The following is a 23862-nucleotide window of genomic DNA, read 5'->3' on the forward strand; positions in this document are numbered from 1 at the left end:
TATGACTGAAAAATTGGTAAAGTTACGTTACAAATCCTAATCACACACACACACATACACACACACACACACAAACACACGCACGCACACACACACACACACACAATACGTGGCAACCTGGTTATTCTTGGAGATTTCAATTTCCACTGCCCTGAAAATGTTCAACCTCAGTCAGTTAGCCAACCCACCAAAAATTATGGTTACACTTTAGACTGGACACTTCATAGACACAATAATAATAGTATTGTCTTCATTAGTGTCCCTCGAACTTGTATCAGGTGACATCTGCGTCAAATGCTATATCACCGTACTAACCCTTCATATCTGGTATTAAAAGAAACCTCCGTAATATAAATAGAACCCAACTAATGCATGACATGACACTCAAGGAAAGCTTTTATTGGGTGCATGTGTGTTATCTAATATTACAAAGCGCTTAGTCCTTCTAAAGATTAGGAACTGTACTGAGTCCACAATATTGTTATTGTGATTATTATTATTATTATTATTATTATTATTATTATTATTATTTGTGAATGTTAAAACCAAGTGTAATAGCATGTAATGGTTAGTGACGATGAATATGAATATATATATATATATATATATATATATATATATATATACATGCATACATCCGTATGTTGTTCTGCAGTGGAATCTACGGTGTGTCGAACAGGCCACGTTTAGGAGAAGAGTTGAAACATAATGTGCAGTTAGTTACCTAGTTATTATCGGTGCTCTTGTAACATTTGTTTGGTATTTGTGGTAAATAGGTGTTGATACTGTTCATTGTGCGACAATCGAACACTGGGTGTCGCACGGACTCGCTTATTAGTCGAGTCAAACTGTAAACAAAAAGATCATGATCTGCCGTAGCATAATGCGCCTGCAGATCAGGGTCTGTGTTGGTTGTTCTACTTGTTACACCTTGTAAAATGCACAGGCCCAGATCTGCCAACGCATTATGCGACGACATATCTTGGTCTGTGCAGTTTGCAGTTGGACTCGTCTTTAATACTATTACATAACGGTAAATTAGTTTTTATCATATGCAGATGAAAGTGATGCTTAATAAAGCAGAATGTTACGTGATTTCATTGCAGCTGGCGGTATACACTGGCAATCATTTCACATATTGACCCTATATCATGGGAAAATGCATGTGTAACAAATGATGGAGAAGTTGGCATGTTACTTAAGTTTATATGTCACTTGATGATAACTATATTCAATGTACTGTGTAAAACAATGAATTCTACCGTTTTGTGATAGCTGGGCTTGGTACGTTCCGTCCCCTGTATATATCAAGTTTTAACAGCACCTATGATTTCACAGCGTTGTCATTTCAGTGGAAAGAACGATGGTATCGTCATTTATTAAGAGACCACTGTACACTTCCACTAGATCATGGAATGGAACCCACGATCAGAGCCGTAAAATCGCAGTGTTACCGCTGTGCTATTTAGACCAGACAATAATTTCATATACACTCATGTCAATGAATCCGGTCGTTTACAAGTGACTGCAATTTGACTTAGTACTAGACAGTTGTACTGGACACAACAGCCAACATTATTTACTGTCTTAAAACGTTTCTTTTAATGCGTATTATATGCATAGACAATACGATGGCAATTGCAATAGTTTAAAATTATGAGCTGGGGCTATGTCCCAGGGAGGGGGACCGATCCGGTGGCCTAGTGGTTAGAGCAGCCGCCTCGGAAGCGGGAGGTCGTGGGTTCGAACCTCGGCCGAGTCATACCAAAGACTTACAAAAATGGTACTAACAGCTGCCTCGCTTGGCGCTCAGCATTAAGAGGTTAGTTTTAGGACTGGTCGGCCTGGTGTCAGGATAATTTGTCTGGGTGGGGCATCATGCTACATGTCATCACACACACACAAACACACACACACACACACACACACACCCACACACACACAGAGGGATGGGTTGGATAAACTGGGACTATGTCACAAGGGCGGGCGTGATGAGATGGGACTATGTTACAGGGATGGGCTGGATGAACTGGGACTATGTCACAGAGATGGGCTGAATGAGCTGGGACTATATCCCAGGGATGGGCTAGATGAGGTGGGACTCTGACCCCGGGATAGGATGGGACACTGTCCCAGGGATGAGCTGGATGAACTGGACTACATCCCATGGATGGGCTGGATGAGCTGGGACTCTGTCCCCGGGATGGGATGAGACACTGCCCCAGGGATGGGCTGGATGAGATGGGACTATGTCCCAGGGATGGTCTGGGATACAGATAAGTTGTAAGGGCAAATGTTAGTCACATTTGTTTTTTTGTACTATCAGGGCCACTAACTGTATACCTAGTTAAAAAGCTGTTATCTGAGTTATTTACGTATTTTGTCTTCAGGTACGAGTCCAGCCCAAGACAGCACACATTGTTTGATGCACATTCTAATGTATTTCTCACTATCAACAATTAACATTTTGTTCCGTACACATCGTTTCATGTATTTCTTACACAATACTAGATATGTTGCACCTCCTCACAAGTCAGGCCCCTTTTATCTTCCCTAAAGGTTTCAGTGTCAGTTCATGTTTTGTAATAATTTATATACTCATCGTGTGTTGGGGACGGGTTTCCAGATACTTTCTTTCACGAAGGAAATATAAAGGGAAATATCAGACCACACTCTTATATTTAATACATTTTTCCTTAAATTGACTGAAAGGATACCAAGAAAGTGGTTAAAGATTTAAAGTCAATGCTCATTAATCCGTGATTTTCATGGAAGACTAAAATGACCAGATCATTTTATCTCTTAATCTCATTAAAAGACGAATTCTACAGAGCCATTCAAACATATATATTATTATATGCGCATTAACTTTATATTATCAGAATCGTGCAATATTTTACGATATTGCACTCGCGTGTACTTCATATTGAACTACTTTCTATTTGCAAACAAACAAACAATGGACGCAGACGCCGGCAATTTTGATTTATTTTATTTGCCTGTGGATGAAGTAAACCAACTATTTGAGTCATTTGAAAGTAGAGATGCCAACGTTGACAATGTTGATTAAAGTACAGACTAAAGAAAAAAAGAAAAAAACGTTCAACAAAGCAGGCGACTGAACATAATATCAGAAATGTACAGCAATGGCTGTATGATAAATATTTTGTAAACAAATCATGTACACCCAAGTAGTAGGCGCTTTACGTTTTGGTTGATTAAATTTGTTTCTGAATGAACTAAAGCAGATGTTTCGTGGACTGCCACATAGCAGCTGCTTTGCCACATTCCGGGTTAATTTTTTTTTTGATGCAATGTTTTGGATTTAGGCGAGTGATAGACGCCAGATTTCATAAAATTTCTGGGTTCCTACAAATAATATGCAAGTGAGAAGGCACAAACTGTTTTCTTTACCTGGTAATAATAATGGCAAAAAATATACTTACAGTTTTACATCCTGAAATTCCTCAAAATGTATTTTCTTAGTTCTGCAAATCCGAATTACATGAGCCGTATCACGGGTTCTCAAGTTTGATTACACATTTCGAAATTGTACTGTAATTTCGACTATATTCCTAGTGCAATTACATCCTCCTTACTGCACTCAAAATGAAATAAACATTATATTCCATGGCGTTTTGTTGATAATTGCAATGAAAGACTTCATATTTTCCCCACATTATGATTTCAAACATTCAGTTGCAGAACAGAAACACACTTGCAGATGTCAACACGCTGCACCGTCGCCGCTGAAATCCGATGTACTTCGTGTAGAATTGGTACAGATAAATCCAGTCCATAATCACGAAAGTTCGTAGAAACGACAAAAATACTAAAATCTATTCATTCCAGATCAAATGGAAAAGTTGTTGCAATGCTCATTCATTCACAATATGACTCCAAATTTCAATTTTAAGTAAAACTAAACGCCATTTTCTTTCGAAAGTTATGTCTTGCGCGCGACTAAATTCAAATTTATTTGGGTGGAGTTATGTGCGCATTAATAATGTTGTGTAATGATGAATCTGTGCTTGTTTATTTAGTTTGGAATACGGCATATATTCAGTTACTTTGTTTCTTGTAGTGTATTTTTATTTATATAATTAAGCCTTAGGTAGAACTAGAAAATGAACATATAATAAAAAAGTTTCTGCATTTGTATGGGAAAATATGAACTCCCAAGGTCGTGCAGTATTTCCATCCGAAAAACTCGTTCATATTCTCCCATACAAAATGCAGTAACCTATTTTTATTGAGAAACAAATATCAACAGAGAACCAGTCAGATATATACATGACTTTATGCAGATATACATTATGAACAGATAGCCAGTCTGACAGATAAGTGCACATTGCATACAGAAAGACACATGAACAGAGAATATGAAAATATTCCAGACTAATCATTTTGGGGATCATCATAATGTTTACACTGAAAATTGTCTCAATATTATTGTTTCCAAAAACTGAGTTATTGTTTTTGTTATGAAATGCTGCTTATGGTAATCAGGACATAACTATCTATCTATTTTTAGGAACCAATCATAAGTAAGTTACAACCGACAAACTGTATTTTATTCCCAAACAGTATATGCAGAAAAGCAGCTTGTGTTCAATTTATCCAAGTAAATTACAACAAAGTCCACTTCTCCCTGCCACTAAAATGGATTATTTGTGTGTCCATGACATTTCTTTTTCAGTATATACAGACTCCATATTTTTGTATATCGTACAAAGTCTTTGGACGCAAATGTATGGATTTATATATTTTTTAAAAAACCAAGTTATTCTCTCACACAGTCACTGCAAAGTGTTACAGGATGCCTAATTAAAGAAAATGGGACATCACTATTGCTATACGTTTTAGCCATTTCTTCACAGAGTAAGGGCACCGAGTGGCCAAGTGGTTTAAGGTGTCAGTCGTTACATGTCCCCTACATGGCACCCCTGTCCACATGGGTTCGAGTCTCATGCTTGGATAATGTGGGTATGTGAGAAAGCTTTCCAGTAGCTTCCTTGGGTCGGTGGTTATTCCGTGATTTTTCCAGGATCTTCCTCCACCTAATATATTGGCCGTCATTTATAGCAAGCATGTCATATGCTGAAAAACGGCGTTAAACCCACAACAAGAAGCAAACAACCATACCCTGAAGGTAGGTCAAAACTTAACCAAGCCAAGCGTACATTTGCTCCCCTCCCCCTCCATTTCAATTTTAAACATGTTTTGGTCTACATCCATAAAACGTAATAGCTGACCCGCCCTTGAAATAGACATCACTGATATTATATTGGCTTTCTTTGATCAATTTGGAAAATATACTTTGAATAATGTATGAATATTTTGGTCTTTGAAATTTCCTTTGATAGTGAGAGCCCTTTAAATAATTTAATTTGGAATAAGCCAATACTATAGTCTAAAGAGGTGTAACTTGAAAATCAAATCTTTATGTAAAGGATTAAAAAAAAATCAATGTCAATTGAACAGGTAGATAGGGAACATTTAATAATACTCGGAAATATTACATGTGAATTATGTATACGCGAGTCGCTTACTATGAATTTAACTGCTCAAGAAAAAAAATAAAAAGACGAAAAGACTGAGAACAGAGAAATCCGCCACAAATTAAATTAGATGTAGGCGGGAGTTTACAAGTGTGTCAGCCTATATTCCCACTTTACCTGACGGTAAGCAATAAATCTGATTTGTGTTTAAAAAAAATTCATTTTATAGGGTTCCCGTGCAAACATCTACATGGTCACTTGATGTAATACACTTATTGTGGAACAGTGAGATTTTCTTGTAGATGATAACTATCATTCTCGCACAAGGTTATGATATTGACAACATCGCAGTCCATGATCAAACGTTGCCGCAAGTTAATTTGGATATAGGTAAATATTGCAGGTGTATATTCATACTTTTAGAGTTCATTTTGTCACTAGGCGTTAATCTGACTATGTAAAAGTTTACTTGGATTTTAATGCACATCGATATCTTGTATTACTCTTAAAATCGCTGGTATTTAACAAAAGTGGACACACAAAAATTATCACTGATGATTCCACCTTATCAGTTGCATGAATCGTTGCGTCAAAGCAGAATGGTCCATTTTTGTATGGACGGATAGCTGCCGAAACTGTAAAATATTATTTAGCTATAAATCGCAAAAATCGGTTAAATTTTGGTTTGGTAAGGTTTTGACGTTATGACTTTGGTAAGTTTCGGCATTTATAGGTACGTTTTGACTTGGGTACTTCTTTCTTTTTACATGAATACCGTTTGACTTGGATACGTTTCAGTCAAAGTACGTTTTGACTGTAAATTCCATTCCCCAACCCACATGTGCAAATTGCACTTTACCAAAAGCCCTTAAGTAACAACTTATCACGAGTATTGTTGAGGATATTTCAAGTTTGCCTCCTCCCCACCTTCCACCCCCTCCCGCCCCCGCGCCGAGAGAGAGAGAGAGAGAGAGAGAGAGAGAGAGAGAGAAAGACGTAGTTGTCTGTGTCTACTTAGTTTATACTTACCACACAAATGTAAAATCAACAACTTCCTCTCTACCGCTCATTACAAATTTTAAGTCCGGTTATAAATATTGTTCAACTGTTCATCGTTGAATCATTATGCTGAAGACTATCGAAAACATGTAATAGTGTTTTTGTAGGCACAATGTAGCTATTTCCTCTGACCTATATACAGACTCCTACCTACCTATATATATATAGACACGCTCACTGACACCGATATTAGACAAGTGATCAAGGGTTTTAGATAAAAGAAAACAGCCTGAGACCGGTTAATTATTATGAACCATTACGGCTTAGTGAAGTGTCTGTGTGTGTGTGTGTGTGTGTGTGTGATTTTAGATTTTTGACATAGCTTTAACAATTTTTCAGTCATATTGCTACGATGCCTGCAGTGTGACAGTTTATGGTGCTGTGTAGCACTGGGGCATCATGCCGCAGACATATAGCATCACACATCATCATGACACCAGGCAGACCAATCCTAACACTAACCTCTTAATGTTGAACGCCTAGCGAGGCAGATGTTAGTATCATTTTTATAAGTATTAGGTATGACTCGGCTGGTGTTCGAACCCGCAACCTTCTACATTCGAGGCGGACGCTCTAACCACTAGACCACTGGAGCGGTGTCAAGTATGTTAGCAAATATAAATGACTGAGGGGGTAGGGGCCAATTTTGTGTACAAATTGAATGTCGCATGCACCTGCCTAATACAAAACTTTATAAAAAAAAATAATACAAAAAGGTCCATAGTTTTGGGTAGGTATTATGAAGCACAACATAATGATATCACACACTTGACCTAACACGTTTAATGAAGTTGTTAGAATAAAATTTTCATGCACACCAACCCCTATTGTATACATGCATCAAGGACCATTTTTGACAGCATGTGGTGCTCACAGTGGAAACCCAAGCTCTTTCTCTAGGTGATACTTTTGAAAAACATTGTCTACTAAATGGCTTGATGCAATTCAGAATAGTTGTCATCCAAGCCGTTTTTGAGATATTCTACTTGCCTTGAACCCATGTGTCTATTGCTATGGGTGGCTAGCTCTTCTTCCTAGCCGACTATTTGTATTTCAATGTCTACGTACTGTGCAGCGACTATAGGAGGAGAACATGCTTCACATCTATTTCAAGAACTACACAAACCCGATACACCTAGTTCACAAATATATCCATCTCTTTAAGTATTACACAATAATGCTCAAAAACTCACACCATACCCTTAACTTAAGGAATTTTAGCAGCAGTTAATTAAATCAGAGAAGAAACTAAGCATCGCCGCCATGAATTTGGGACAATGATATTGTCCTGAAATAGAAACATAGAAAACGCCGCAACGGAAAAAGCTGGTCCAATGAGAAAGTTGCAGTTGAAATTCAGTGTCGAAAATTCTAATTTCATATGCTGAGTCAGATTTTTGGTAATGAAAGTTGTTTATCACATAGTCGGTACATTTTGCCTATAGTGTATGCAGGTTAATATTTTTGATATTATACATGTGAACATATCAGTTTATGTGATTCTGATTGGTCCAAATAAGCCCATGAAATTGTTGTGCAATAGTCTCTTTACTGATTGGCTGCGATCGTGGGAAAACTTTTTTTAACCCACTCTTCTGAAATGTTTTGTTTTGACTGAACGTTTTTGGCCGCCATTTTTTGATTCGACTCGTGAAAGGGAATTGGGAAAAAATGGTCTCGTCGTTTCAATATTGACAATTTACCTCCACAAGGGTTTGTAATGTCATGTATAACATATCATAACATGAAAAATTACGAAACCCTCAAAGACAAGAACAATAATAACAAGTAAAACAGGCGGTATTGCTTAGATGATAATGAAGGTGGGGGTGGGGCTGGATGGGCAATATATGTCTGTAGTATGGAATCTACCCAATATATAAGCTTACTTTAAATGTGACTTTACTGAAGTAAATAAACTCACCCTTGTTCACAGAAGTGTTATGTATATTCAATCTAATTATTTGTTTGGTAATTTTAAAATGTTTATTTTATTCCATTACATGCTGTTGTAATGTAACATTGTTTACTGGACTTGATCTTATCCAAAATCGAGTTCAGTACTGTTTGACCTGATTTAATTTTTATAAAAATAAACAAGTAACAATAGCCTCATTATTCTGTATGTGTATGAGCTAATTAACCAGATTATTATTCAGGTAAACATGTTGATTTGGGTCAGGGTTTTGGAGATTCCAACGGGAATTTGATAGGTTATTATGTTTTAAGTAAACAAGGCTCATTAAATCATGTTAGAAAGTTTTTTTCCATTAGGTAATAGTTGCTTTTAGAAAATGCTAATTTGTGAACTGAAGTCAAACAGCGAATTATATTATCTTGCGACTGTCAGAATTTTGTCAGTTGTACTCTAAAACCTAGCAATTTAAGTTGTGTTATGTTGTGACCAGTTTAGGCTGAATTTTTATTTTCTTAAAGTTATTGAATTCAAGTGATTATTTTCTCTGGAAATACAAACGTGCTCTGACAAAATTCTTGGCTAAAGATATTCATTGGAACTTATACTGAATTCAAACCTGGAATAATATTTCTGTAATTCAACAAGAGACTGTTGACACATCAGCACTTCGCTGACTATAACATACATCATCGCCTTCAAATTTTGATCTCATCGGGACTTGAACTCAGTTTTAATCGGGACATTTTATTACTAGGACTTGTGTTTTTAATTCTCGGATCATTTTTGGATTTAATTCGCAATACCGTAAGTTCTTTATTTTCTTCTTATTTTTCACTTTGTATTATAGATAATTAAATTATTCGTTAAATTTGACAAAGATTGTTGTTTTCACTCTTTTCTGTTAGCTATTTCAAGAGCATAGTCTCGTAACAGAAGAATGTAGACATAAACCGGTGTCCCGAACTGACAGAACGTTATCCAACCACAGCATATTTACGTGGTAAATATGTGATGCAAACCCGTCTCAAAAAAAAAGATTTATTTACGTCATATGTACAATCTAATATTCCAGATCAAATACTGCAAATATCCGGTCACAAATACATTACAGAAAATATGTGTATTTGCGCATCCAAGAATCTTCTTTTCAAATAAAATATCGAAACAATATAATGTTTAGTTTTGATGTAGAATTTCAACGTAAACAATGGCATTGCGTTGTGTAGGCCAACTCAAACCGGTACTGTGCACCGTATCAAACAATGTGACATCACACGCATTGGACATTTTGTGCTGACAACTGCTTTGTCTTTGCAAAATGTTCTGTTTATTTTGATGGACGCTTATTCTTTGAAATATAGTTATCAAAAGCGTATAAGATACTTCTACGATTTCAGCTTTGTTTGGGGCTGCTTCTTATGCACAACAAATGGAAGGTACAGCGTCTGTCAGCATGAACGAAATTATTCGTTCTCCTTTTATCTAAATAATTTCTATTGAATTAAATATTATGTGATAAAAAGAATCTCAAATGGTTAATGATTTAATATTAAATTTATGAAACTCGTTAAATAATGTCCAGCTTGTGCGAGCCAAAGCTACCAAAAGCTGGACATTATTCAACTCGTTGAATAAATTCAGTATTAAATCGTTACCCATTTGAGATCCTCTATTTATCATATACTGAGTTCTGCAACTTCGTCTATTGAATTACATAACAGTGGTTGAAAGTTCCATGTTTTGGGTCGAGATTTTAGATTTTATATATTTAATTACACAGCTGAGGTAGCAATTTCGAATGTTGTATGTTGAGATTTCCGGTTTCACATGTTGAATGAAACTTTTTGTGTCGAAAGTTTAATTTCCTACGTCAATAAATCCCCATAAGTATGGAGGACATTGTTTTATGTGTACTGCTGTATTATTCATTGCACGTTTTTATTCCTTGTGATATTGTTTACATGTATTTTGTATTCTGGTGGCATTGATTACATTACATGTATTTTGTATTCTGTGTGATGTTGATTAAATTACATGTATTTTGTAATGCGGTCGTGGAATGATCATTTGATGCATGATCAGGTGAATGGACTTGCCCTCTCGAACACATGCCTAAATAAGGTCTCCAGTGAATTTTATTATGTTTTGAATATTTCTAATTTCTTTTAAGCTTTTGTTTATTTCGTACTTGAATGCCTTATCATGAGAGGCTGCTTTGAGTTGGGTTTTTAGGTCAGCTCCTCTAGCCATATTGGCCCCATAACAATACAGTGTTGTATGTAGATGGATCTAGGTGAGTACTACAGAGTAGGTCACTGTAATCTTATATTTACTCTTTAGTACTCAATTTTTAATTTCGAGATCATGTTAGTGGAAAGAGAGACATAACACTCAATTTTCCGAAGGTAGCATCTGCGTTGTAAAAAGTTATGGTTTCATTGTTACGGTTTTAAATCTGCGTACATTTCCTAACCTCCTTTGTAGAGTCTCGTTCTACTTGGCTTACATAATTATGACCCTAGAATAATTAATTATACAACAGGCTTACAAGCCACTTTCACCTTGGGTTCAAATTTACAGAAAATTTGCGATAAAGCTTCCGTAACTCCTTAATTGATCCTCGTGAAAGTTGTCATTACAAAGCCATGACAATTCAATCTGTGACATGCTTGCTTACACATGTTGACCTAGGAAACAAGGTCACAATCCTATAAGGTTTTACGGTAAGGTTTTGGTTTAGGTGTTTTCGTTTACTTCATTTAATAAACTTCATGATGTATTTTTTCATACGAGTCAGAATGATGCTAAGATTTCATTTGTTGACATGCGCACTTGTCCACTGATATTAGGACTATGGTCTTAGTCACAGAAAATTTGCGTTAAGGTTTTCGTTAAAGTTGAATTTTATTGTTGTTTTTGATTTTGTTGTTATTTTTGGTTATATTACCTGAACCACTGGATGTGTATTCTTCAAAACTGTGACGAATCTTTACGACGCTAAGGCCATTCTACATCACGCGCTCTCGCCCATGTGATCTTTGGGACACAGTTACATGGAAAATTTGGAGTAAGGTTATTGTTAAAGCTACTTTTTTAATTCGCTTTGATTTCCTAAACACCTTGGTGGATGTTGTAAATACATTGAATTAATTGATATGAAGGCAAGACGATTACTACATGCGACTTTTGGGGATTCGGGTCATGGTCACACATTTTACATCGTTGTGTTGATTGTGATCTCAATACGCAGGGGATGGCCTTCTTGTGTTCAGTTTACATTCTTGAGCCTCCTACTTGGTGTCGAGATACTTCTATACGAGTACAAGACACTAATACTAAATATGACCTTTTAATGAAAGACTGTAGGAAAACTGTGGCAAATAAATCAATGCACTAGAATTATGCGCCAGCAAAATAATGTTATATGCCAAGGGGTCTCTTTACCGAGCGAATCAAACATTCGCGTAGGTTCGACTCGACGTCCCTTGTTTTCCCTTTATTTCCAATGGCTTCTCTACAATAATCGTTGTCAACTCTCAGTCCTCATAACACGCCTTGACTATAAATAATTTTCCTTTAATCAATCAATTACTACAAAATATCCAAACTCCACGTTTACATCAATGTGTTTCTTTTTTTTTTTAAGTGTTCATTTTTCCACATCAAATTTACCACCATGACAAGTATTAAAAGCCTTTTCCAGAGCCTGCAATGGACGTGATGCTACCCTATATTATGCCATTAATGTATTCATCCTTGGAGGATTCTGTTTTCTGTCTTTTTCTAATCCATATGTGAAATTATTTGAAAAAAACATTTTTTATCTAACTCGCGAATCGACTAAAATCCATCTGATTTGACATTTATCGAAAAAAGCTACATACTAGTTCTGTACCGAACACAAATCAGAACAAATAATCTGAGAGCAAATATTCTAAATTAGAAAACCTTTCTGTTTTCTATGAACTACCATACAAGTGCTATAAATAGAATATAACGATAGTGTTAGGAAAGTGCATGCTGGTCTATTGTATTCTTGTACAAAAGCCACTAGACATGACCTATATCACACTATAGATTGGTTTTCTAAGAAACATGATTCATAACGAAGTAGAAACCAGCATGCTTCTTGGAAATAGGACAGCTGATATAAATAGAACTTAATAATACTGTTAGGAAAGTGCATGCAAGTCTGCGGACACGTGTACTCTTATATCGTATTTTAGTAGAAGCCGTGTTTTCAAGAGTATAATCTGTGGGATTGATGTGATATATATATATATATATATATATATATATATATATATATATATATATATATATATATGAGAAACCAACTTCTTGACTATTTTGGGAGATGGGGATATACCCAAAGGGGCTTGTATCATTGCTTACAAATTAACCATCAGTCATTCATATCGTATAAAACAATACAAGGGATGACACTTCTATCCTTTTTCGAGCGACCTATTTAAGAATCAACGCTAATATTTCAAATCACATTTCGCATAGCTTAATCATTTGTATTACTGATATTTTTTTAGCTCATGCATTCTACTCTGTAGGACTCACGGTACTAGTTCAGTTCCCATAGTAAACCTATGGAAACATCATGATATTAAAAGTTCAATAACTTAAAATTTTTGAGTGCTCATGATCAAACCTATATTTATCAGTATAGATGAAACCTAGATGACAGTTTCTGCGTAGAGAAAAGGATATGAGCCGCGGCATTTTCTGGACCTACATGTGTTTGAAATATGTGATTTCAATTCCGCACCAAAGAGTCGGGTGCTAATTTCAGTAATGAGTGTTCCGAAATCAGGACTGTCAATTGACTGAAATTCCATCAAGAAAACAATGTCTCTGTTTTTAAAAGTTATACTAGGATAAGCTCTTAAAATACCTTTCCCTGCAAAATAACTTGCATTATCAACCAATCCTGGCCACCCAAACCCATAGATACTCTATTGTATTTTCACACATTTCCAAGCTGGTTTCAATTTTTCCATACAACTAGTACCATGTGTCCTGTATACATATCCAAAGTTTTATTTACTGCCTTCTCATTGGCCAGCTGAAAATAAGTTATAATTAAAGGCAGGACGTAATTTTCTTTTAACCAATGGGAGGACAGTATTCCATTAAGCTGGACTTCACTGGCAGATTAAGCAGGCGCGATCATGGTCATATCAAGCAGTAGCGTGGGAAAATGGTCTCATATTATTTGGCGCCGTAGCGGACAATAGCTGGTCAAATGAGAACGTTGCAGCTGAAAATTTAATGTCGAATGTCAAGAATTCCAATTTTACGTGTTGAATCAAATTGCGTATCATTAACGTTCCATTTATCTATATCGTTGTATTTGATACGTCGAGTATTTAGATATCATCTGTTGAATTACACAGCGTTGGTTTAAACTCAGTATCAGATGCTGATTTTTTTAAAATTATTTTGTCTAAGATGGTCTAATGAAAACGTTGCAGTTGAGAAATGAAATTTCGCATGTTGAATCAAACTGTTTTTCATCAAAAATTCGATATTTTAGATTTTGTCTGCTGAATTGTACAGCGGTGGTTGGAATAGTAGTTAATGACATTCTCTCTGCTTTGGATGGCGGACAGATTAAAATCCTCGCCCTCCTTGATTTGTCTGCAGCATTTGACACAATAGACCATGATATATTACTTCACCGTCTCCAGCACGTATTTGGCATTCATGATACAGCCGTACTGTGGTTCAAGTCCTACTTGGTCAACAGGACACAAATTGTGTCTGCAAATGGAATACACTCCAGCCCAGTTGATTTTGGTTGTGGTGTTCCACAGGGGTCTGTTATTGGACCTGTTCTCTTCATTCTATACACTCAGCTGCTCTCAAGTGTCATAGATCATCATCCAGTGTCTCACTAATTGTACGCTGATGACACCCAAATATACAAATCTAGCCACCCAACTGAAGTTTATGCTACCATCCAAGGTGTAGACAGGTGCATTTCTGATGTGAAATCATGGATAACATGTAACAAGCTGCAGATGAATGATGATAAAACTGAGGCCATTCTGATTACAACACAAAGACTTTCTCATTCACGTCCTATACTTCAAACAATAAATATCAGCAACGCCAACATTAAATTCACACAATCAGTACGAAATCTAGGTGTTACTCTGGACAGTACTCTCACACTGCACCAACATGTCATTAACATATACAAGGCTGCATATCTTGAGCTGAGACGCATCAGCTCCATTCGCAAGTATCTTTCAATTGATGCCACTAAAACACTTGTGTGTTCATCTCAATATCTATATATCACATTCAAGAGTGTTCTCAAAACTGAATTATTTCGACTGCAATAACAAACTGAAAGACCTAATAATGTTTCCTACCTTAAATATTCTCAGCATGTTTTTTTTGTTTTCTAATTTCATGGTGTTTGTGTTTGTAATCATATCATTATATGTTTTTTTATCTTATAGGTGTTGTCTAATGTTATAAAGCGCTTAGAGCTTCAAAAGATTAGGTGCTATACAAAGTCCTCATTATTATTATTATTATTATTATTATTATTATTATTATTTCATATGTCGATTATTTAGATTTCATCTAATGAATTACAAAGAGTCGATTGAAACTTCGATGACCAATGTCGAGTTTTTAGATTTTAGTTTTTGTAGTGTACAGCGGTGATTGAAATATTAACGATGCAAATCTTGAATCACATTCATGGTGCTGAAAGTTCCATTTAGTATATCGAGTTTTTAGGTTGTATCTGCTGAATTCCACAGCGGTGATTGAACGTTTTGGTTTGCTTTGTCAGATTAGCTTTTTTATATAGTGAAATACCTGTTGGTCTTAATAGTTACATTTCACGATGCATTTACAGTTTGAAACTTAGCATTAATCGTTGGAGAATTACTAGGAACGTCCTCGCTAGAGGTCGCTCTCGCTAAAAGAACCGCGTTATTTTTAAATATGGAAGACTCCCATTGGTTGATTTTTATGAGCGACAATATAAAGATATATTTACTTACCGGGGTATATTAACCAATGTGAGTATGTGAGAAAGCTTGCCAGTAGCTTCTCGTGGGTCGGTGGTTCTTTCCGGGGTTTTCCCGGGTTCTTTCTCCACCATTAATACTGGCCGCCATGTATAGCCTATCGTGTGCTGAAAAATGGATGGCGTTAAACCCAACAACAACAACATTAATTTTCTTACTGCTTTTTACTGAAGCAACTGTAATTAGTGAGCTGCAGTACTCCATTTTAAGTATATATAGTGAATGATATTCTTATGCTTTTCTGTATTATATATATATATATATATATATATATATATATATATATATATATATATATATATATATATATATACCGTTTGACCTCACTCGTGTATTTTATTTATTTTGTTATGAATTTTTGTATTTGGCAGGTGAATGCAGCATTAAATTTGTGCATAAAAACTGTCCCTTGCACTTATAAATAGCACAGGTGCTCGACGCGATCTTGATGTTGAGAAATAAAACACAATAATCGGAGGGAAAAATCATACAGAGTGACAAAAAATACCTTAGATTACCACCATGACCCGCTCTGAAACAGGACCCTCTTTATCATAATATATAAGAGAGAAGGTACGTAACTTCCAAATACTTCCTGCCACCCACGACTTCCTTCTGCTATTTCCGCCTTTAAAGGCACACGACCATACTATATGACTTGTTTTACTCCTCATCATTGACCTTCCTGTGTTGTACCAAACTGAAGTTACGCGCTCCGAAACGTGCGATTTTTGAGAAAACTTAAAAACTTTGTCAGGTTGAAATTGTAAATATTATGGAAAAGAATGGAAGAAAGCTTTTTCCTTAATTACTTAATGAAGATTGTATTAATTAAGTGTGCAAAGATTTGACAATATTTACTTGTGTTTTGGGAATATCACAATTGATAAAAAGTTCTCGTCATAGAATAACATTTATCGACATAAACAACACCTCTCTGGTTGACAGTCATAATCTGGATCAACATATGAAATTGGAAACGGGTCATAATTATTACTTCCGGTTCAGTACCCACGTGTCTGTTGGTAATGATATTAATTATTATGAGCAAGTATGTACTCCTACACCGCATATTAGCTGCAACGATGGATATTTGTCAAATAATTCTGTCGAAGAAATATTTAATGTCAGAATGAGGCGTTTATACATGACATCTTTCTGGCTGATTTTATACCTTTAGGTCATTTACCAATCAATTAATCTATTTATTTATGATGGGCTGATTGTACCCCTGACTGCTTTTATAGCTTTCAGTAATTGTTTATAAGCTTTGCAATACAGTAATTAATGGGAGTACAGAGATGAAAACTTTATAGCAGAACCTACTCAGGTTGTCTATTAAATCATGTTAAACTGACAGAAGATGAAAAATGTCAACAGAAAAATAGATCAAAGAGACAAAATATATTGTCCCCAAGTATATATATCATTGGATGGAAGAAAAAACAGCAAAATGAAGTAACTTTAACATAAAATGCATTCTGTCATATGGTTCAGCTTGGTTAAGACGTTGACTCGCACAATGGACGGAGGCCTAAGCTGGTATTATGGAAATTCTAATGAACCGTTTTGCTTTACGCGTTACTAATTACTAATAATAATTGTTTGGTGATACTCTAAACATTACACCTGAACTGTTCAAACGTATTATTTGAATTGAACTTTGTACAACTGGTATTATCTTGGTTACATATCCCACATAAGCAAATATCCATGTATTTTCGAATGTTTGGGATCAGATGTTCACATTCAGTACATCATATAGGATCTCACTGCATCTACGGTTGATCTGTACGCGCTTAAAACATTATTTTCATCATGAATATACCCATGTATGGTAACATGTTTTAATTTAGTACCTTGACAGAGTGCTGTATTGTAGCATCAGCTAATATCAAACTCCAATGAACCATTCAACAAAATAATTGTTAACCAACACTCTTAAAAAGACACTAAAAATGTTCAAACATACCTTAACAAGTATATGGTACATGTCCATCCTTGTATACATATGTTGGGGATCAGAGCATCTCATTTAGTTGACGATATAGGATCTAATATAACCCGTAGTCGAACTGTGCGTCACACAATTAGCTGCATACACTTGAAATATCCACAATTGTTATTTCCATTATTAATTGTTAAAGCTACGTTAAAAATCCAAATGCTTGCACACTTAATGTGATTTTCGATCTTCATATCTAGCACTTTCTAACTTCATTTACCTACATCTTACTGATTCATAAGATGAAGTGAAACACGTTTTATCGCTTCCGGTCTAGCCTGGTATGTGGAACAACGTGGAAGAGTTGAATCGCTTCCGGTCTAGCCTGGTATGTGGAACAATGTGGAAGAGTTGAATCGCTTCCGGTCTAGCCTGGTATGTGGAACAACGTGGAAGAGTTTAATCAGCTTCAATAGTCAGGTGGTGATAGCAAGATTTTATAAGGACATGTACCTGCCATAACTGACCAAGATAAGTTAATGTCATCGCACTGATACATAACACCTCAAAGACGTGGCTTAGGTTGCCATGAGAGAGATCAACACTATTGTTCAGTAAGGTAGAGCCTTTGAAGAGCTATATTTTCCTATTATAATGTCGCCTTTTGTGGTTACCGACATTGTAACGCAATGCATTTTTGCAGTAACACATGGTACTGGTCCCATCAAATTTTAAATTTCAGTGTGCTATTATTTATGACAACAACGGGTTGAGTACCTGACACAAAAAAACGTGGAACATAACACTTGTTTTTTTTTCATTAGTGTGTATACCTATATGCATTTGAACAGGCATATTGCAAAAGTTTTATTAAAATTGGCCACAATTAATTTTGCCTGATGGAAATCGGGTCACTATTACAAAGTCCGGTTCAGTACCCCCAAAATGTAGCCCCAGCCTATTTTAGAACATTTTTTTTTCTTTCTCCCTTTGGTGGTGATAGAGAAGTTAGATTTAGACATTCTTAGTATTGATTTAAAGGGTATCTGTTTATTCTTTAGAATTTGAGCATTATGGCGTGGTTGTCTGCGTGTATTTCGGCGACAGTGCATAGTGAATAACGATGCATGGATGATGATTCGGTAGTTAAATTTGTTACCCTATGTAAGATGCATTGTTAAAGTTCAGCCTCTCAAAAATATGAATGATAACCCATCATAAGAACTTCATTTTGAAGGTACTTAGAATCCTTTAGAATATGATATGATTTATTATCATTTGGATACAATGAAACGTTCAGAACCGAGAAACAACCGCAGAGAATATATATTTTAAAAAATAATTGTGACCGAAGTCCATACAGGAAATGGAAATTCCAGCTACCGCTGTTTAACTCAACTGATTACAACTAAAACCTCGACACGGAAATAAACTTTCTACCATCACCGTATAAATGAACTGATAAAATCTAAAATCTCAACATAAGAATTGGAATCAAAGCAGTTTCATTCAACATGTAAAGCTGTAATTTTCAACATACATCATTGATGCTTCAACTGACGCTGTGGAATTCAATAGTTACAATCTAAAAACTCTGACATCTGAAATACAGTTTTCATCCATGTTTCTGTAATTCAACAGCTAAAATGTCAAAACTGGACATATAAAATGCAAACAATTTCATTGAACGTTTGGGATTCTCGACATACTACATTTCAGCCACCACGGTGTAATTCAACCGATAACATGTAATTTTAAAAAAAATAAATTCGATAGGAAAATGGAACCTTCTTTCGCCGCTATGTAATGCCAGATATACAATCGAAAAACTCAACATAAGAAACAGAACCTGCAAAACCAGCATGACTGCACCTGTCAAACTGGAATTTTCGACATGTGAGACTGAAATTTCAACTACTATTTTCCAGTTGGACTAACTTTTGTTCCCTGCGGCGCAGCATGACCCCCCCCCCCAAAAAAAAAAAAAAAAGTGGATATCTTTCATACCTTTCGCAAATCAGATTTATGAATCCGAACAACTTCAGCAAAAAGTGTATCATTTTCAGGACTGACTGGCAAGACAATGATCAAGTAGCCCTGCCGCCACTCCATTTACTTGTCTTTCACGCCTAAGAACTGATCAATCACGTGTCAGTGTTGATAGATAATAACTACAAACGCATTGGACACGTAGACAACTGACCTTAATTTAGTTGAATTATGTTGTAACTTTGAACATCGGTATTGTAAATAAATTAAAGCCGAAATGTATAAAAATTGTATGTAAAGCTCAATGGAATTGGCACTATGATACTTCAAAATTTCATTTACATACTTTAACACCCCACCCCCCGCTCCGGTGGCCTAGTGGTTAGAGCGTCCGCCTTGGAAGCGGGAGGTCGTGGGTTCGATCCCCGGCCGAGTCATACCAAAGACTTACAAAATGGTACCAACAGCTGTCTCGCTAGGAGCTCAGCATTAAGAGATTCGTGTTAGGACTGGTCGGCCTGGTGTCAGAATAATGTGACTGGGTGGGACATCATACTACATGTCTGCGGAATGATGACCCAGTGCGAGGCATCACTATAAACTGCCACACTGCAGACATCGTAACGATACGACTCAATTTTTTTTAAAGATACGTTAAAAGTCCTAATCTCACACACACACACACACACACACACACACTAATTAATATGATAATGAAATAGAGGATAAAGGTCTTCAGAGATAGGGACAATTTGGCAGAAAACAATTAAAAATAGCACGTTTTTACTGTACTCTCTCTCTCTCTCTCTCTCTATTGAACCATGTATAATCTATATATCTATCTATCTTCTATCTATCTATCTATCTATCTATCTATCTATCTATCCACACATATCATTTTGTGACAGGTAGCAACAACAATACAGATTATATTAAACACAAACTTTACTTAATTGTCAAAGTACAATTTAAATGGATTCACATTTATATACAATATAACCTGGGGCAAAATCCATCAATTTCCTTTCGTTTTCTTGCCATCACGTTCACGTGAGGTGTTAATTTTTAAATTGTCAGTTTTGGTGGTTGCATATAGGAGAAACTATCTCTCTTTTATTTCCTATATTTTTTGTACGTAATATTCCACGTATGTCATTCGTTCTTATCTCTCTCCATGCCATATTTCCTTGTATCATGGAGAGGAACTTGTAAGTTCTTGTGAGCATGTTTGTTTCTTTTTCTTTTGCAAATGTATTACGTTTATGGCAATATAATATGTTTAAATCAGAAACACGAGAATCAGAAAATCGAGATAATCACGCTATTCTAAATATGAAAAATTGCTACCGTGCATTTGTTATTGTGAAGTACGCAATCTCACAACATAAAGGACGTATTTGGTTAGAAACGAGGAGCTCTGTGTGTCACATAATACGAGGGGCATCACAAAAGTTCTTAATATCAGAGAGCTGTGTTACCACAGTTCTTTGTTAATCCCCATCATGCAACTCCACACATTTTCTCAGTCTGATGATTCAATCATTAAATGCCATTTAGTATTGACTTTTATAGTCTGTTCTTCGTACACAAAAAAATTGTTATTTCCAAAGGCATATGGCGGCTGTCATATCACCTGCCCCTCAGAGAATCTTGATAACATGATAAAGCCCTAAAAGTCATTCGTAGCTAAATCTGTATGGAAGATGTGGCAATCATAAAACAGGATATTGTGGAGGATGTGGCAATGTTAAATCAGGGATGTATATGGGATGTGATAAAGCTTAACCAGAGCTGTGTGGAGGATGTGACAAAGCTAAATCTGAGCTGTATAGAGGATGTGGCAAAGCTAAATTAGGACTGTATGAAGATGTGATAAAGCTAAATCAGGGCTGTGCTGCGGAGGTGGCAAAGCTATCTCAGAACTGTATGGAGGATGTGGAAAAGATAAATCAGGGCTGTATGGAGGATGTGGCAAAGCTAAATCAGGGCTGTGCAGAGGTTGTGGCAATACAAAATCAGGGAAGTATAGCGGATGTGGCAAACCTAAATCAGGGATGTGTGGGGGATGTGGCAAAGCTAGATTAGGGCTGTATGGACGATGAGGCAAAGCTAAATCAGGGCTGTACAGAGGATGTGTCAAAGCTAAAACTGGGCTAGATGGAAGATTAGGCAGAGCTAAATCATGGCTATATCGAGAAGGTGGCAAAGCTACATCAGGGCTGCGTCGATGATGTGGCAAAGCTAAATCAGGGTTGTGTGGAGGATGAGGTAAAGCTAACTCAGGTCTCTGTGGAGGAGGTAGAAAAGCTACATAAGAGATGTATGGACGAGTGGCAAAGCTAAATCAGGGCTGTGTAGGGGATGTGGCAAAGCTAAATCAGTGTTTTATGGAGGATGAGGCAAAGGTAAATCAGGGCTGTATGGAGGAACTGGCAAAGCTAAACCAGGGCTGTGTGGATGATAACAGAATGAGAATGCATGATAACAGATTGAGAATGCCTGCCAACAGAATGAGAATGCATGATAACAGAATGAGAATGCATGATAACAGATTGAGAATGCCTGCCAACAGAATGAGAATGCATGATAACAGAATGAGAATGCATGATAACAGATTGAGAATGCCTGCCAACAGATTGAGAATGCCTGCCAACAGAATGAGAATGCATGACGACAGAATGAGACGATGAATGATATATGAGACAGAACTGATTCAAAAACCATGAAACGTAGTGAAGTGTCACGCTACGTCGGAGTTATCAATAAATATCAGTTTTTTATTTTCTAAAAGGCCACAATTCATTATGCTGCCAATGTACATCAAACTTCTTAACATAATCGTTGATACAGTTTTAAATCCTAATGAATGATAATTCCTGATAAACGGATGTTATTGTTGTTGTTGTTGTAGGGTATAACGCCATTTGTCAGCACACGATAGGCTATACATGGCGGAAAGTATTAATGGTGGAGGAAGAACCCGGAAAAAACCCGGAAAGAACCATCAACCCACGAGAAGCTACTGGCAAGGTTTCTCACATACCCACATTGGCTGAATCCAAGACTCGAACCCACGCAGACAGAGGTGAAATCTCGGTGATCCGTAACGGCCATCGCTCTTAGATCACTCGGCCACTCAGGGCCTCGACTAATGAATGGTGATTAGGAATAATAAAACCTTTGCATAAAAACACAAGTTGTAAATTGGATTCCAGCAACTATCAACATCTACCATTTTTAAGTTATTTTGGATTTTTTTCACAACGTTATTAAATTAAAATAAATAAATAAATAAAAATACCAGCATACAAAATACTAGAAGAGAATAATGTTTTATCAGAGGTACAGACTGGTTCTAGGACAATATACAGTATTATAATGCTACATGTAAGGAGTCATGTTCTAATTGTAAACCAGAAAATGCTGTTTATTTTTTGCACTTTAATAGATTTTAATAAAGTCTTTAATAATGTTTGGAGGTTTAGTCTTTGGACAAATTGCTATCTACTGGAGTCACTGAGAAAATTTGCAAAGTTAAATGAATCATTTTTCAAACAACAAATCATATATTAATGTTAATGGTAACTGTAAAGTACGTATATTATTTGGTACAGGTGCTCGGCAAGGAGGAAATTTACTGTCATTACTATTAGATGTTTTTAAATTAGTGAGGTATATTTTTGAAAAGCGCTAGTTGTAAAGGTATTAACTTATATATAGATGCCATGACTTACACAAATTTAAATGTATTGCCGCTTCTGTATACATATGATGGTTTATTAATTACTACCAAAGCGTAATAGATGATTAATTAATTTTCCAATTATTAGAAAACTTGGATCTTGACTGTCAATCTTGAAAAGAAACACTCTCTTGGTTTTGGCACCGGTACTTTAATATTTGATACGAAGTACATATACTTAGCGCATGACTATATATATATATATATATATATATATATATATATATATATATATATATATATATATATATATATATATATATATATATATATGTCTTTATTCTTTTCCAAATTTGGCACAGGTACTACAGTTGAAAAGAGTTTAGTCGTTATTGTCAAGAATATTGTTTTTGCCACGTAAACCCATTGATAATTTGAATTTACCTGTTGTTTGCCACCTTAAATCGTTTGAGAGGACTATGCTAGGTATTGATGCATGCGGGTCTGAAATAATTTGTGAATATGAAAATATGAGTATTATTAAAAGAGCATATCTTGATTTTAAATGCAAATTCTGTATTTGAAAAAGCACTACAAGTTTTATATGTGGAGAGTTCAGTCCATCCATCGATCCATCCAGTAAAAACTGCTTCTAACGTTTCAGAAGGGACTGTGATCATTGAGCGTGAAAACCGAGAAACGAC

At 35.9% G+C, this 23862-nt stretch overlaps 1 protein-coding gene across 3 annotated transcripts; it reads left to right on the plus strand.

The window, feature by feature from the left end:
- The first annotated feature begins 656 nt into the window (after nucleotides 1–656).
- Nucleotides 657–23375, plus strand: LOC149792931 (uncharacterized). 3 transcript variants are annotated; one of them, XM_089966778.1, is made up of 3 exons: nucleotides 657–715; nucleotides 15914–16115; nucleotides 17825–23375. In XM_089966778.1, exon 3 carries the CDS (start codon nucleotides 21795–21797, stop codon nucleotides 22164–22166), a length of 372 nt encoding a protein of 123 aa, XP_089822904.1. In that variant the 5' UTR covers nucleotides 657–715; nucleotides 15914–16115; nucleotides 17825–21794; the 3' UTR covers nucleotides 22167–23375. The 3 variants fall into 3 exon arrangements, with proteins under 3 accessions (XP_089822904.1, XP_089822905.1, XP_089822906.1); XM_089966779.1 differs by lacking the exon at nucleotides 657–715 and adding an exon at nucleotides 5405–5891; XM_089966780.1 differs by lacking the exon at nucleotides 657–715 and adding an exon at nucleotides 8726–9282.
- Nucleotides 23376–23862: the final 487 nt, after the last annotated feature.

Source organism: Sinohyriopsis cumingii, chromosome 8 (genome assembly GCF_028554795.1).
Source record: "Sinohyriopsis cumingii isolate HCF-2022 chromosome 8, ASM2855479v2, whole genome shotgun sequence".
Taxonomy (NCBI): domain Eukaryota; kingdom Metazoa; phylum Mollusca; class Bivalvia; order Unionida; family Unionidae; genus Sinohyriopsis; species Sinohyriopsis cumingii.